Source organism: Sebastes fasciatus (assembly GCF_043250625.1).
Source record: "Sebastes fasciatus isolate fSebFas1 chromosome 5 unlocalized genomic scaffold, fSebFas1.pri SUPER_5_unloc_2, whole genome shotgun sequence".
In the NCBI taxonomy this organism is placed as follows: Eukaryota; Metazoa; Chordata; class Actinopteri; order Perciformes; family Sebastidae; genus Sebastes; species Sebastes fasciatus.
Window position 1 is genome coordinate 70,001 of NW_027428115.1, and position 15,059 is coordinate 85,059.

At 55.0% G+C, this 15,059-nt stretch overlaps 2 protein-coding genes across 8 annotated transcripts in view; one reads left to right on the forward strand and one right to left on the reverse strand.

Moving 5' to 3' along the window:
• The window catches only part of LOC141763494 (uncharacterized), a 13,129-nt gene extending 8,618 nt beyond the window's left edge, over nucleotides 1-4,511 (forward strand). For 2 of the 5 annotated variants that reach the window (XM_074627943.1, XM_074627945.1), the window contains exons 2-5: nucleotides 202-1,022; nucleotides 1,996-2,098; nucleotides 2,194-2,419; nucleotides 3,377-4,212. In XM_074627943.1, coding sequence (XP_074484044.1) covers nucleotides 202-1,022; nucleotides 1,996-2,098; nucleotides 2,194-2,419; nucleotides 3,377-3,505 — 1,279 coding nt within the window. In that variant the 3' untranslated portion in view covers nucleotides 3,506-4,212. Of the gene's footprint in view, nucleotides 1-201; nucleotides 1,023-1,995; nucleotides 2,099-2,193; nucleotides 2,420-3,376; nucleotides 4,213-4,383 lie in introns of those variants that run through there. The other 3 variants (XR_012593081.1, XM_074627944.1, XM_074627946.1) reach the window with 3 other exon arrangements.
• A 944-nt stretch (nucleotides 4,512-5,455) lies between these two features.
• The window catches only part of stil (STIL centriolar assembly protein), a 13,209-nt gene continuing 3,605 nt past the window's right edge, over nucleotides 5,456-15,059 (reverse strand). For 2 of the 3 annotated variants that reach the window (XM_074627939.1, XM_074627941.1), the window contains 10 exons: nucleotides 10,641-10,727; nucleotides 10,355-10,514; nucleotides 10,170-10,273; nucleotides 9,978-10,086; nucleotides 9,197-9,889; nucleotides 9,019-9,118; nucleotides 8,570-8,735; nucleotides 7,280-7,370; nucleotides 6,969-7,198; nucleotides 5,456-6,783 (listed from right to left, as the gene is read on the reverse strand). In XM_074627939.1, the coding sequence (XP_074484040.1) occupies nucleotides 6,228-6,783; nucleotides 6,969-7,198; nucleotides 7,280-7,370; nucleotides 8,570-8,735; nucleotides 9,019-9,118; nucleotides 9,197-9,889; nucleotides 9,978-10,086; nucleotides 10,170-10,273; nucleotides 10,355-10,514; nucleotides 10,641-10,727 (2,296 nt within the window). In that variant the 3' untranslated portion in view covers nucleotides 5,456-6,227. The remainder of the gene's footprint in view (nucleotides 6,784-6,968; nucleotides 7,199-7,279; nucleotides 7,371-8,569; nucleotides 8,736-9,018; nucleotides 9,119-9,196; nucleotides 9,890-9,977; nucleotides 10,087-10,169; nucleotides 10,274-10,354; nucleotides 10,515-10,640; nucleotides 10,728-15,059) is intronic. The other variant, XM_074627940.1, reaches the window with a different exon arrangement.

Here is a 15,059-nt window from a genome sequence, read left to right on the forward strand (position 1 = left end):
TGTAGTAACGGTGGTCTGTACTAAGGGCGGCCTGTTCTAACGGCGGTCTGTAGTAACGGTGGTCTGTACTAAGGGCGGCCTGTTCTAACGGCGGTCTGTAGTAACGGTGGTCTGTACTAAGGGCGGCCTGTTCTAACGGCGGTCTGTAGTAACGGTGGTCTGTACTAAGGGCGGCCTGTTCTAACGGCGGTCTGTCCACAGGTCGGGGGTCAGGCTCCATCATGTCTTCCAGGTGAGGTCAGAGGGCGTGGCCTCTTTATCAGGACACCTGAGTGATTCGTCCAGCAGCGAATCAGCTGCCGGGTCATCGAGGCGACGCCCGGCGACGTCTCCGACTCGTCGTCTGCGATTCGAGGATGAGACGGAGACGGAGGCGGAGTCTCGTTACCTGGAGCGGCAGAGGAAACGGGGGAGGCAGGGAGGGACAGGTGTCCTGTTCTCTAAACCGGACCTGAATCTGTACATCAACGGCAGAGCGGGGGCGGAGCTTCAGGGGGCGGATCTTCAGGGGGCGCATGTTGTTGCCAGACAGCAGAGAGGTCAGTGTGGCAGGGTCAGGCTGAACCAGCACCCACCTGTACCTGAAGACCGGGGACGGAGTCTGTACAGGCCCCGCCTCAACCTGCGGACAGAGCCAATCAGAGAGACCTACATCGGCTCCGTCACACCTGGGGAGACCAGCGGGGGCGCGGCCAATCAGGTGGAACTTAAAGGAAACCAGATGACGCCCCCCACAGACCTGCCAATCAACCCTTACGCCCCTGATCAGCTGACCACATCCACCTGCCCCTACTCCTCGGCTCCGCCTCCTGTGACATCAGGGATGATGTCACAGCGCCAGGGGGAGCAGAGAACACCTTCAGCAGCTGAGCCCCACAGAGAGCTCCAATCTGGGGCAGAGCTGAGGGAGAAGAGCCCCTCTCTGGAGGACGGAGATCTGGACCTCCACATGAAGAACTCCTCCTCCTCCTCTTCCTCTTCCTCTTCCTCCTCTTTCTCAGGGAGGAGCTCAGAGAACACAGGTAACAACATTTACTACATCATGAACGCTGTCAATACTTCCTGTGGTTGTTTCACAATAAAAGCCTGCCTCTGCCGTCACATTAGATCATTTATTATGAAACACCAGCAGGAAGTGATGAGTCAGTCGTAGTTTAACGTAGTAGAACGTATTACGACGTAGTAGACGTAGTAGACGTAGTATAACGTATTACGACGTAGTACGACGTAGTAGGCGTAGTAGACGTAGTATAACGTAGTAGAACGTATTACGACGTAGTACGACGTAGTAGACGTAGTAGACGTAGTATAACGTATTACGACGTAGTACGACGTAGTAGACGTAGTATAACGTAGTATGACGTAGTACGACGTAATACGACGTAGTAGACGTAGTATAACGTAGTAGACGTAGTATACGTAGTACGACGTAGTACAACGTAGTATACGTAGTACGACGTAGTATAACGTAGTAGACGTAGTAGACGTAGTATAACATAGTAGACGTAGTATAACGTAGTAGACGTAGTATAACGTAGTAAGACGTAGTATAACGTAGTAGACGTAGTATAACGTAGTAGACGTAGTATAACGTAGTATAACATAGTAGACGTAGTATAACGTAGTAGACGTAGTATAACGTAGTAGACGTAGTATAACGTAGTAGACGTAGTAGACGTAGTATAACGTAGTAGACGTAGTACGACGTAGTACGACATAGTAGACGTAGTACAACGTAGTAGACGTAGTGAACGTAGTATAACGTAGTACGACGTACTAGACGTAGTATAACGTAGTACGACGTACTAGTATAAAGTAGTAAACGTGACTCTAAACTGGTTAATGAAGATAACATCATTATTAAATATAAACATATTTAACACATTAACTGCTGTAAATTGCGACGGAATAACAAACCAATCAGATTATTGATGATTTCATCTGCAGTGTTTGTACACACACACACTAACATCTTGTTCTCTGATTGGTTTACAGCTGAGGGCCAAGCCCCGCCCACCTCAGGCAGCAGCATTGATGGACAGGTCAGACAGCCAATGAGAGCAGAGGTTCACGGTGATGTCACTAACCCTCCTGAACGGTGAGCTGGTGTGACGTCAGTGTTGTCAGACTGTGGTCTGATCATTAATCTGATCAATAATCTGATCAATAATCTGATCAATAATCTGATCATAGGGTTCCGGCTCGTCTTTCTCTTCGTCGTCTTCTGTCCAACGTTAGACTCAGCAGAACTCGGACCGGCAGCCTGGACCGCCTCAGCTCCCGGCCCCGCCCCCCAGGATCTGACCCCGCCCCCCCAGGATCTGACCCCGCCCCCTCAGGATCTGACCCCGTCTCCTCAGGATCCAGGAAGTCCTCGGTCCTGCTGCAGAAACCACCATCTGTCCAGTCCCTCTGTGTGGTGAGGGATCAGACCAGTTCAGACCAGATCAGACCATCAGACCACCAGACACCAGACATCAGACATCAGACACCAGACATCAGACACCAGACATCAGACATCAGACCACCAGACACCAGACACCAGACATCAGACCACCAGACATCAGACCACCAGACATCAGACACCAGACATCAGACATCAGACATCAGACCACCAGACACCAGACACCAGACCACCAGACATCAGACCACCAGACCACCAGACATCAGAAATCAGACATCAGACATCAGACACCAGACATCAGACATCAGACACCAGACACCAGACATCAGACCATCAGACATCAGACCACCAGACATCAGACACCAGACATCAGACCATCAGACCACCAGACATCAGACACCAGACACCAGACACCAGACACCAGACATCAGACATCAGACCACCAGACATCAGAAATCAGACATCAGACACCAGACATCAGACCACCAGACATCAGAGATCAGACATCAGAGATCAGACACCAGACATCAGACATCAGACATCAGACCACCAGACATCAGACATCAGAGATCAGAAACCAGACATCAGACATCAGAGATCAGACACCAGACATCAGACATCAGACCACCAGACATCAGACACCAGACATCAGACCACCAGACATCAGACATCAGACATCAGACATCAGACACCAGACATCAGACCACCAGACATCGGACACAAGACATCAGACATCAGACATCAGACATCAGACCACCAGACATCAGACACCAGACATCAGACCACCAGACATCAGACATCAGACATCAGACCACCAGACATCGGACACCAGACATCAGACCACCAGACATCAGACACCAGACATCAGACCACCAGACATCAGACATCAGACATCAGACATCAGACATCAGACCACCAGACACCAGACCTCCTCCTCCTCCTCCTCTAACCGGTGTGTCTCTTGTCCTCCAGCAGGCGTCTCCGTTCTCCCAGTTGAGGAGGTCTTGGTCTTTCCAGAGTCTAGTGGATCATCATCATCATCATCAGCAGAAGAAGAAGAAGGATCGATCAGCTGACTACAGACCAGCTGCTGACCAGTAAACATCTGCTGACCAGTAAACATCTGCTGACCAGTAAACATCTGTTATGTTCACCTTGTTCCCCACGGCAACTGATGGCAACATTGGGGGGGCCATTGTTGTCGGCTTTGTGTTCGGACTTTTGGTTCGGACCGGCAGTTCGCCGTACAGCGTTCTGTTTACCAATCGCCATGGATACTGCAACCACAAAGAATGACTAGTTTGACATGTTCAGTCCGAGGACGCCAGAATAACTGATCATAACTGATCATAACTGAGAATAACTGATCATAACTGGAGGCGTCTCTTTCTGGAACTCGAGGAGAGGAGATCAGAGTGTCAGAGCTCCATTGAACTGTTCAGAAGACGAGGACCTGCTCCGCTGGTTGACCTCCCGTCTGCTCGGATCACTGTGGAGTAGAAGCCAACAGCAGAACACCTGATCCAGAGAAATGGCTCGGATATGAGACTCAGGTGAAGAGGACGCGTCGGGCGCTCGTCAGGTCGTCAAGTAAGATGTTAACTTAACGTTACCGCTATGAGTTAGCTATCGCTAACGATAAGACACTTTAAAGTTCGGTGCCAACCCATGATCCCTGTCCACAGGCTACTTCTGACTTTATCCAAGTATTCACTATTTCCTGTTTAAGAGTAAACTTCTTACTAAAGTTAAGATATAGAAATATTTTGTTTTGTGTGAAACAAATAAATATTATAATCACAACCTGATACGTGTAGCTGATATTTTCTGATGTGAAAACTGTGAAACTGACTTGTTGGGTGTTGTTTTGACAGGATGATCTGTCTGTTACAACCTACTGCCCTACTGGTACCTGTATAACGCCCTACTGGTACCTCTAACACCCTACTGGTACCTCTAACACCCTACTGCCCTACTAGTACCTGTAACACCCTACTGCCCTACTGGTACCTCTAACACCCTACTGCCCTACTAGTACCTGTAACACCCTACTGGTACCTGTAACACCCTACTGCCCTACTGGTACCTCTAACACCCTACTAGTACCTGTAACACCCTACTGGTACCTGTTACACCCTACTGCCCTACTGGTACCTGTAACACCCTACTGCCCTACTGGTACCTCTAACACCCTACTGCCCTACTGGTACCTGTGTAACACCCTACTGCCCTACTGGTACCTCTAACACCCTACTGCCCTACTGGTACCTGTAATAACACCCTACTGCCCTACTGGTACCTCTAACACCCTACTGCCCTACTGGTACCTGTAACACCCTACTGGTACCTGTTACACCCTACTGCCCTACTGGTACCTGTTACACCCTACTGCCTTACTAGTACCTGTAACATCCTACTGCCCTACTGGAACCTGTAACACCCTACTGCCCTACTGGTACCTGTAACACCCTACTGCCCCACTGGTACCTGTAACACCCTACTGCCCTACTGGTACCTGTAACGCCCTACTGGTACCTGTAACGCCCTACTGGTACCTGTAACACCCTACTGGTACTTGTTACACCCTACTGCCCTTCTGGTACCTGTAAAACCCTACTGGTACCTGTTGCTATACTGCAGCAGTATGACTGTAAGTACTGAGTTCAGAGAAGACAGAGCTGCTGAGAGGGTTGGTGGCGGCCTGTAAGAAGGCCATTACCAACAGACGGTGGAGGCAGAACCACCTACACAAGATCAATGGAATATATGATATAGAACCGTTAACCCAGGAGAACCGTTAACCCATAATAACCGTTAACCCAGGATAAGAACACAAGAGGAGCGATGTGGAGGGAAGAGAGAGATGGATGGTGTTTCCATGTCAACAACAGGAAGAGGAAATGAACCGTTGAATATATATCATAGTAATAAGAACTCTTTGTAGAGACGGGTTAATCTATATATATATATCTATATATATCCTCATGTTGTTGGTTTGGTTTATTGTTCTATGTGTTTTGTCTTTCTGTCATTGAAAACAATAAAAACAAAGTATTTATATGACTTTTATTAGTGAAATCATAAATATTAAAAACAATCTGTGCAAAAGACATTTCACAATAAAACAGGAAGATCAAACTCACATTTCACAATAAAACAGGAAGATCAAACTCACATTTCACAATAAAACAGAAAGATCAAACTCACATTTCACAATAAAACAGAAAGATCAAACTCACATTTCACAATAAAACAGAAAGATCAAACTCACATTTCACAATAAAACAGAAAGATCAAACTCACATTTCACAATAAAACAGAAAGATCAATCTCACATTTCATCAACAACTTTATAAATATATGATCAACTAGAGGGAGGCAGAGGACAACCACAGCAGAGCACCCAGACACAGCAGAGCACCCAGACACACCAGACTGTCCCTCACAGCAGACTGTCCCTCACAGCAGACTGTCCCTCACACCTGTCTGTCCCTCACACCTGTCTGTCCCTCACACCTGTCTGTCCCTCACACCAGACTGTCCCTCACACCTGTCTGTCCCTCACACCTGTCTGTCCCTCACACCAGACTGTCCCTCACACCTGTCTGTCCGGCTGACTAAAGAACCAGTCTGACCATGAGAACCAGGACACAGAGCAGACCAGCAGAGTGTTTCCTCACCAGACTCCATTCAAAAAAGGAGGTTTTAAAGTCAGCAGCTGGTTCTCTGGTGCTGGTTCTCTGGTGCTGGTTCTGTGGTGTCGGTCCCGGTGTCCCGGTGAGTCCGACCAGCAGAGTGTCTCAGGTGTGAAGACGCTCCAGCATCAGAAGAGTTTGGACAGCTGTCTGAGGCGGCTCAGGTCCAGGATGTTTCCTACCGATCCTTCTGTCTGAGGGCCGCTCGCCCTCACTAAAGATGGCCGCCTGCCAGAACGGTTCTCCTTGTCGGCGGCGTTCGGCTCAGCGCCGCTGGCTAACAGCTGCATTTTGGGCCGCAGGTCTCGGATCAGCTGACTCTGTGGGAGGAGCTTCACATTCAGAGCTTCAGTCAGCGGCTGGCGAGCCGCCGCCTCCCGGACCTCCTCCTCTTCCTCTTCCTCCTCCTCGATCAGGCCGTACCTCCTCATGTACTTCCTGGTGGCCAGAGACATGTTGCTAGGCGACAGCAGGGAGTCGTTGGAGGAGGAGGCGGAGCCTGGGCGAGGGGCGGGGCCTCCCAGAGACAGTCTGCTGAGCGTGGCGTCGCTCAGGTAGCGCAGGGCGATGGCATTGGCCTCCAGACTCAGATCCACGCTGCCGCCGTGGAACAGAGAGCTCGCCGTCGGGTCCGACACACTCAGTCTGGACAGAACCGCCGCCGGGTTGATGCTCGCGAGCGTGCTGACACACACACACACACACACACACACACACACACACACACACACACACACACACACACACACACACACGATATTAATGCGTTGACCTCTACACACTAGTTGAGCTCATTGTGATGTCATCCCTCAGTGAGGGAAAGGTGGATGCAGTAGAGCTTTGGGATGCAGCCCAGGTGAGCGGTGTACCTGCTGCTCTCCACCGTCTGATGGATCCTCCTCTCAGACTCCGTCAGATCTTCTTGATCCACGTCGACGCCGAGCTGCTGCAGCCGCCTCACTGTGGCGCCGACCACCGGGTCTCCTCCACAGCTCCTCCTCCTCCTCCTGGACTGGGAGGAGTGGGAGGAGGAGGAGAGCACAGACAGGCTGCTCCTCCTGGACTCCTCCTCCTCCTGGAGACGACTGGTCAGCTGACTCTGAGGACACGAGGAGGACAGATGATCAGTGTTTACAGTTTACCAGCGTGATGATGATGATGATGATGATGATGATGTTACCATCAGGTTGTGGTAGAAGCTGTGCTGCTCGTCTGCAGGTCCGTACATGCTGACGCTCTCTCCCAGAACTGGACTCTGCAGACCGCCAACCCTGGAACAGAACACGGTACCGGATCAGAGTCAGAGTCTCTAAAGGTCCATCTGGTTCTGATCCGGTTCATCACACGCTAACGTCAGGTAGCTTAGCACAGTGAGCTAATCAATAAGGTTATCAATAACGTGAACGCTGAGTCATCGTCAGCTGTGATCAGTCTGGAAAGGGTTAGTTCAGATGCTAACAGCTAGCTGATGCTAACAGCTACCTGATGCTAACAGCTACCTGATGCTAACAGCTACGTGATGCTAACAGCTAGCTGATGCTAACAGCTACGTGATGCTAACAGCTACCTGATGCTAACAGCTACCTGATGCTAACAGCTACATGATGCTAACAGCTATGTGATGCTAACAGCTAGCTGATGCTAACAGCTACGTGATGCTAACAGCTACCTGATGCTAACAGCTACATGATGCTAACAGCTATGTGATGCTAACAGCTACCTGATGCTAACAGCTATGTGATGCTAACAGCTATGTGATGCTAACAGCTACCTGATGCTAACAGCTACGTGATGCTAACAGCTATGTGATGCTAACAGCTACGTGATGCTAACAGCTACCTGATGCTAACAGCTATGTGATGCTAACAGCTACCTGATGCTAACAGCTATGTGATGCTCACAGCTATGTGATGCTAACAGCTATGTGATGCTAACAGCTATGTGATGCTAACAGCTACGTGATGCTAACAGCTACCTGATGCTAACAGCTACCTGATGCTAACAGCTATGTGATGCTAACAGTTACCTGATGCTAACAGCTACCTGATGCTAACAGCTACCTGATGCTAACAGCTACCTGATGCTAACAGCTACCTGATGCTAACAGTTACCTGATGCTAACAGCTACCTGATGCTAACAGCTACCTGATGCTAACAGCTATGTGATGCTAACAGCTACATGATGCTAACAGCTACCTGATGCTAACAGCTATGTGATGCTAACAGCTACCTGATGCTAACAGCTACCTGATGCTAACAGCTATGTGATGCTAACAGCTACCTGATGCTAACAGCTACGTGATGCTAACAGCTACCTGATGCCAACAGCTATGTGATGCTAACAGCTACATGATGCTAACAGCTACATGATGCTACCAGCTACATGATGCTAACAGCTACATGATGCTAACAGTTACCTGATGCTAACAGCTACCTGATGCTAACAGCTACCTGTCTCCATCAGTCTCACCTGTGCTGACCAGCCTCCTGACCTGTGATGTCACTGTCCTCAGCTCCGCCCACAGGCCCGATGACGGACAGGTCGTCGTGTGAGGAGGAGGAGGAGGGAGGAGGAGCCTGTACCTCCTGATGGGGGAGTGGGGACGGGACGGGATCCCCCCAGAACAGACTGGCTCCTGAAGACCAGAGAGGAGACGGAAACAATATACAGAGCTGTGATGCTGACTTACACCTGTGTACACCTGTCCCGTCACGTCAGTCTCACCTGTCCCGTCAGTCCCGTCGGTCTCACCTGTCCCGCCAGTCCCGTCGGTCTAACCTGTCCCGTCAGTCTCACCTGTCCTGTTGGTCTCACCTGTCCCATCACGTCAGTCTCACCTGTCCTGTCAGTCTCACCTGTCCAGTCAGTCTCACCTGTCCCGTTGGTCTCACCTGTCCCGTCAGTCCCGTCTGTCTCACCTGTCCCCACAGCGATGCTGGCGGTGCTCCTGGGTGTCTGAGTGTCGACCTGCCGACCGGAGGACTGAAGTGTCCCCTGAGCCTCCAGCAACATCTGGACCTGAAGACGTCAGACATCAAACAGTCAGTTCATCTTTAACCTCAACACTGTAACCACGACGACTCCTGTTGTTCTCACCTGCTCCTGAAGGAGGCGGAGCTGGCGCTCCTGATGGAGGAGGAGCTGGTAGGTGTCAGACGGGACGACTCCTCCCACCTGATCACAGCAGCGACTCACACAGGAGGGACGGGAGAACCAGGGGGGAGGAGAGGGGGAGTCACCACGCCATGGGGCGGGAGGAGGAGGAGTGTGGGGATGGGAGGACAGAGGACGGATGGAGGAGGGAGGAGCTGAAGGACTAGTTGGATGGTTGCTGGAGGAAGGAGGAGGAGTGAGGTGATGGGAGGATGGAGGAGGAGCAGGGTGGAGACTGGAGGAAGGAGGAGTGAGGTGATGGGAGGATGGAGATGGAGGAGCAGGGTGGAGACTGGAGAGAGGAGGAAGAGTGATGTGATGGGAGGATGGAGGAGCAGCAGGGTGGAGTCCTGGGGAGGAGAAGATGGAGGTGCAGTTGTAGGTGTGGGAAGAGCAGCAGGAGCAGGGCTGCTGCAGGTTAGAGTTGGGGGTGCTGTGGAGGTGAGGAGGAGCAGGAGGAGGAGGAGCAGACTTCCCATCAGCAGCAGGAGGAGCAGACTTCCTGTCAGCAGCAGCAGGAGGAGGAGGAGGAGGTCTGTGGGCGGAGCCAGGATCCTGCCGGGCGTTCTGATTGGAGGAGAAGCTGCTGTCAATCAGCAGAGACAGTTCAGGAACCGACGGCCGAACCCTCCGAGCCTGAAACAGAGAACAGCTGCTGCTATTGGCCGACACTACGCTGATGTCACGGTGATGTCACAGATGTGATGTAAGTAACGGTGGTGACCTGCTGAGCGGGGGGGTGGGGGCTCGGGGACGGCCGTGGAGACAGATCCTCGTCCTCGACTCCAGAGTCCTGATCGCTGACAGACAGCCCGGCAGCTGGGGGGGCGGCTCTGAGGACGGAGAGGACCGAGTCAACAAAACAAGCGCTCTGATTGGCTGAGAGCTGATTCAGGTCTACCTAACATCCAGGTACCTGCTGAAGGAGGTCTGAGCCTCTCTGAACATCTCCGTCTGTCTGCTGTGGTCCTCTGAACCCAGCTCACACCGCAGAGACCGGCCCTCCACCGAGACCACCTGCTGAAGGTCACATCGGTCCACATCAGTCCACATTCATCAAGAGGCAGCACTACGGTCTCTGTGGTGTCAGTGTGTTGTTACCTGGTACAGGGTGACACACTGGGAGCTGGTCAGCAGCTGGTAGTCCAGCTGTGGTTCTGGTCCCGGTCTCGGTCCCGGTCCTCGACACTGGAAGAACTGAGGAGCTCTGTGGGTGGAGCCGAACAGGACCAGGAGGAAACAGCTGCTCTCTGACAGAACTCTGAAACATGACAGGAACACTCAGTGACATCCACCGGACCGGACCGGACTAAACCAGACCGGACCGGACTGAACCAGATTGGACTGAACCAGACTGGACTGAACCAGACTGGACAGGTAGACTCACCTGTCTCGGAGGGCGGAGCTGTAGAGGAACCTCAGACACCAGACCCACACCTGAGGGTTGTAGACGTGTGTGACTCCACTCAGCCAGCTGAAGACAAACAGCAACATCACACATCAGTTAAAGGAGGAGAGGAGGAGAGGAGGAGAGGAGGAGAGGAGGAGAGGAGGAGAGGAGGGGAGGAGGGGAGGAGGAGAGGAGGGGAGGAGGGGAGGAGGAGAGAAGGAGAGAAGGGGGAGAGAGGAGGGGAGAGGAGGGGAGGGGGAGAGAGGAGGGGAGAGAAGGGGAGGAGGAGAGAAGGAGAGAAGGGGGGAGGAGGGGAGGGGGAGAGAGGAGGGGAGAGGAGGGGAGGAGGAGAGAAGGAGAGAAGGGGAGAGGAGGGGAGGGGGAGAGAGGAGGGGAGAGGAGGGGAGGAGGAGAGAAGGAGAGAAGGGGAGGAGAGAGAAGGAGAGAAGGGGAGAGGAGGGGAGGGGGAGAGAGGAGGGGAGAGGAGGGGAGGAGGAGAGAAGGAGAGAAGGGGGAGAGAGGAGGGGAGAGGAGGGGAGGGGGAGAGAGGAGGGGAGAGAAGGGGAGAGGAGGGGAGGGGGAGAGAGGAGGGGAGAGAAGGGGAGGAGGAGAGAAGGAGAGAAGGGGAGAGGAGGGGAGGGGGAGAGAGGAGGGGAGAGGAGGGGAGGAGGAGAGAAGGAGAGAAGGGGGAGAGAGGAGGGGAGAGGAGGGGAGGGGGAGAGAGGAGGGGAGAGAAGGGGAGAGGAGGGGAGGGGGAGAGAGGAGGAGAGAGGAGGAGAGAGGAGGGGAGGAGGAGAGAGAAGGGGAGGAGGGGAGGAGGAGAGAGGAGGGGAGAGAAGGGGAGGAGGAGAGAGAAGGGGAGGAGGGGAGGAGGAGAGAGGAGGAGAGAGGAGGGGAGGGGGAGAGAGGAGGGGAGAGAAGGGGAGAGGAGGGGAGGGGGAGAGAGGAGGAGAGAGGAGGAGAGAGGAGGGGAGGAGGAGAGAGAAGGGGAGGAGGGGAGGAGGAGAGAGGAGGGGAGAGAAGGGGAGGAGGAGAGAAGGAGAGAGGAGGGGAGGGGGAGAGAGGAGGAGAGTGGGAGAGAGGAGGAGAGAGGAGGGGAGGAGGAGAGAGAAGGGGAGAGAAGGGGAGGAGGAGAGAGGAGGAGAGAGGAGGGGAGGAGGAGAGAGGAGGGGAGAGAAGGGGAGGAGGAGAGAAGGAGGAGAGGAGGGGAGAGAAGGAGGAGGAGGAGAGGAGGAGGAGGAGAGAAGGGGAGGAGGAGGAGAGAAGAGAAGGAGAGGAGGAGAGAGGAGGGGAGGGGGAGAGAGGAGGAGAGAGGAGGGGAGGAGAGGAGGAGAGAGGAGGAGAGGAGGGGAGGAGGGGAGGGGGAGAGAGGAGGAGAGGAGGGGAGGAGGAGAGAAGGAGAGAAGAGGGGAGAGGAGGGGAGGGGGAGAGAGGAGGAGAGAGGAGGGGAGGGGGAGAGAGGAGGAGAGAGGAGGGGAGAGAAGGGGAGGAGGAGAGAGGAGGGGAGGAGGGGAGGAGGAGAGAGAAGGGGAGGAGGAGAGAAGGAGGAGAGGAGGGGAGAAGGAGAGAAGGGGAGAGAAGGAGAGGAGGAGAGAAGTGGAGGAGGAGAGGAGGGAAGGAGAGAAGGAGAGGAGGAGGAGGAGGGGAGGAGGAGGAGAGGAGAGGAGGAGAGGAGGGAAGGAGAGAAGGAGAGAAGGAGAGGAGAGGAGGAGGAGAGGAGGGGAGGAGGAGAGAAGGGGAGGAGGAGAGGAGGGGAGAAGGAGAGAGGAGGGGAGGAGAGAGGAGGGGAGGAGGAGAGGAGGGGAGGAGGAGAGAGGAGGGGAGGAGAGAGGAGGGGAGGAGGAGAGGAGGGGAGGAGGGGAGGAGGAGAGAGGAGGGGAGGGGGAGAGAGGAGGAGAGAGGAGGGGAGAGAAGGGGAGGAGGAGAGAGGAGGGGAGGAGGGGAGGAGGAGAGAGAAGGGGAGGAGGAGAGAAGGAGGAGAGGAGGGGAGAAGGAGAGAAGGGGAGAGAAGGAGAGGAGGAGAGAAGGGGAGAGAAGGAGGAGAAGGAGAGAAGGAGAGAAGGGGAGAGAAGGGGAGGAGGAGAGGAGAGGAGGAGAGGAGGGAAGGAGAGAAGGAGAGAAGTGGAGGAGGAGAGGAGGGAAGGAGAGAAGGAGAGGAGGAGAGGAGGAGGAGGAGGAGGAGGGGAGGAGGAGAGAAGGGGAGGAGGAGAGGAGGGGAGGAGGAGAGAGGAGGGGAGGAGAGAGGAGGGAGAGGAGGGAGAGGAGGGGAGGAGGGGAGGAGGGGAGAGGAGGGGAGGGGAGGGGGAGAGAGGAGGGGAGAGAAGGGGAGGAGGAGAGAGGAGGGGAGGAGGAGAGAAGGAGGAGAGGAGGGGAGAAGGAGAGAAGGGGAGAGAAGGAGAGGAGGAGAGAAGGGGAGAGAAGGAGGAGAAGGAGAGAAGGAGAGAAGGGGAGGAGGAGAGGAGAGGAGGAGAGGAGGGAAGGAGAGAAGGAGAGAAGTGGAGGAGGAGAGGAGGGAAGGAGAGAAGGAGGAGGGGAGGAGGAGGAGAGGAGAGGAGGAGAGGAGGGAAGGAGAGAAGGAGAGAAGGAGAGGAGAGGAGGAGGAGAGGAGGGAAGGAGAGGAGAGAGGAGAGAGGAGAGGAGGGGAGGAGGAGAGAGAAGGGGAGGAGGAGAGAAGGAGGAGAGGAGGGGAGAAGGAGAGAAGGGAGAGAAGGAGAGGAGGAGAGAAGGGGAGAGAAGGAGGAGGAGAGAAGGAGAGAAGGGGAGGAGGAGAGGAGGGGAGAAGGAGAGAGGAGGGAGGAGAGAGGAGGGGAGGAGGAGAGGAGGGGAGGAGGGGAGGAGGGGAGGAGGAGAGGAGGAAAGGAGAGAAGGAGAGAAGGAGAGGAGAGAGGAGGGGAGGGGGAGAGAGGAGGAGAGAGGAGGGGAGGAGGAGAGAGGAGGGGAGGAGGGGAGGAGGAGAGAGAAGGGGAGGAGGGGAGGAGGAGAGAGGAGGGGAGAGAAGGGGAGGAGGAGAGAAGGAGAGAGGAGGGGAGGGGGAGAGAGGAGGAGAGAGGAGGGGAGTGGGAGAGAGGAGGAGAGAGGAGGGGAGGAGGAGAGAGAAGGGGAGAGAAGGGGAGGAGGAGAGAGGAGGAGAGAGGAGGGGAGGAGGAGAGAGGAGGGGAGAGAAGGGGAGGAGGAGAGAAGGAGGAGAGGAGGGGAGAGAAGGAGGAGGAGGAGAGGAGGAGGAGGAGAGAAGGGGAGGAGGAGGAGAGAAGAGAAGGAGAGGAGGAGAGAGGAGGGGAGGGGGAGAGAGGAGGAGAGAGGAGGGGAGGAGAGGAGGAGAGGAGGAGAGGAGGGGAGGAGGGGAGGGGGAGAGAGGAGGAGAGGAGGGGAGAGGAGGGGAGAGTAGGGGAGGAGGAGAGAAGGAGAGAAGAGGGGAGAGGAGGGGAGGGGGAGAGAGGAGGAGAGAGGAGGGGAGGGGGAGAGAGGAGGAGAGAGGAGAGGAGGAGAGGAGGAGAGAGGAGGGGAGGGGGAGAGAGGAGGAGAGAGGAGAGGAGGAGAGGAGGAGAGAGGAGGAGAGGAGGGGAGGAGGGGAGGGGGAGAGAGGAGGAGAGGAGAGAAGGAGAGAAGAGGGGAGAGGAGGGGAGGGGGAGAGAGGAGGAGAGAGGAGGGGAGAGAGGAGGGGAGGAGGGGAGGAGGAGAGAGAAGGGGAGGAGGAGAGAAGGAGGAGAGGAGGGGAGAAGGAGAGAAGGGGAGAGAAGGAGAGGAGGAGAGAAGTGGAGGAGGAGAGGAGGGAAGGAGAGAAGGAGAGAAGGAGAGGAGAGGAGGAGGAGAGGAGGGGAGGAGGAGAGAAGGGGAGGAGGAGAGGAGGGGAGAAGGAGAGAGGAGGGGAGGAGAGAGGAGGGGAGGAGGAGAGGAGGGGAGGAGGGGAGGAGGGGAGGAGGAGAGAGGAGGGGAGGAGAGAGGAGGGGAGGAGGAGAGGAGGGGAGGAGGGGAGGAGGGGAGGAGGGGAGGAGGAGAGAGGAGGGGAGGGGGAGAGAGGAGGAGAGAGGAGGGGAGGGGAGAGAGGAGGAGAGAGGAGGGGAGAGAAGGGGAGGAGGAGAGAGGAGGGGAGGAGGGGAGGAGGAGAGAGAAGGGGAGGAGGAGAGAAGGAGGAGAGGAGGGGAGAAGGAGAGAAGGGGAGAGAAGGAGAGGAGGAGAGAAGGGGAGAGAAGGAGGAGAAGGAGAGAAGGAGAGAAGGGAGAGAAGGGGAGGAGGAGAGGAGAGGAGGAGAGGAGGGAAGGAGAGAAGGAGAGAAGTGGAGGAGGGGAGGGAAGGAGAGAAGGAGAGGAGGAGGAGGAGGAGGAGGAGGAGGAGGAGAGAAGGGAGGAGGAGAGGAGGGGAGGAGGAGAGGAGGAGGGAGAGGAGGAGGAGGAGGGGTGGAGGAGAGGAGGGGAGGAG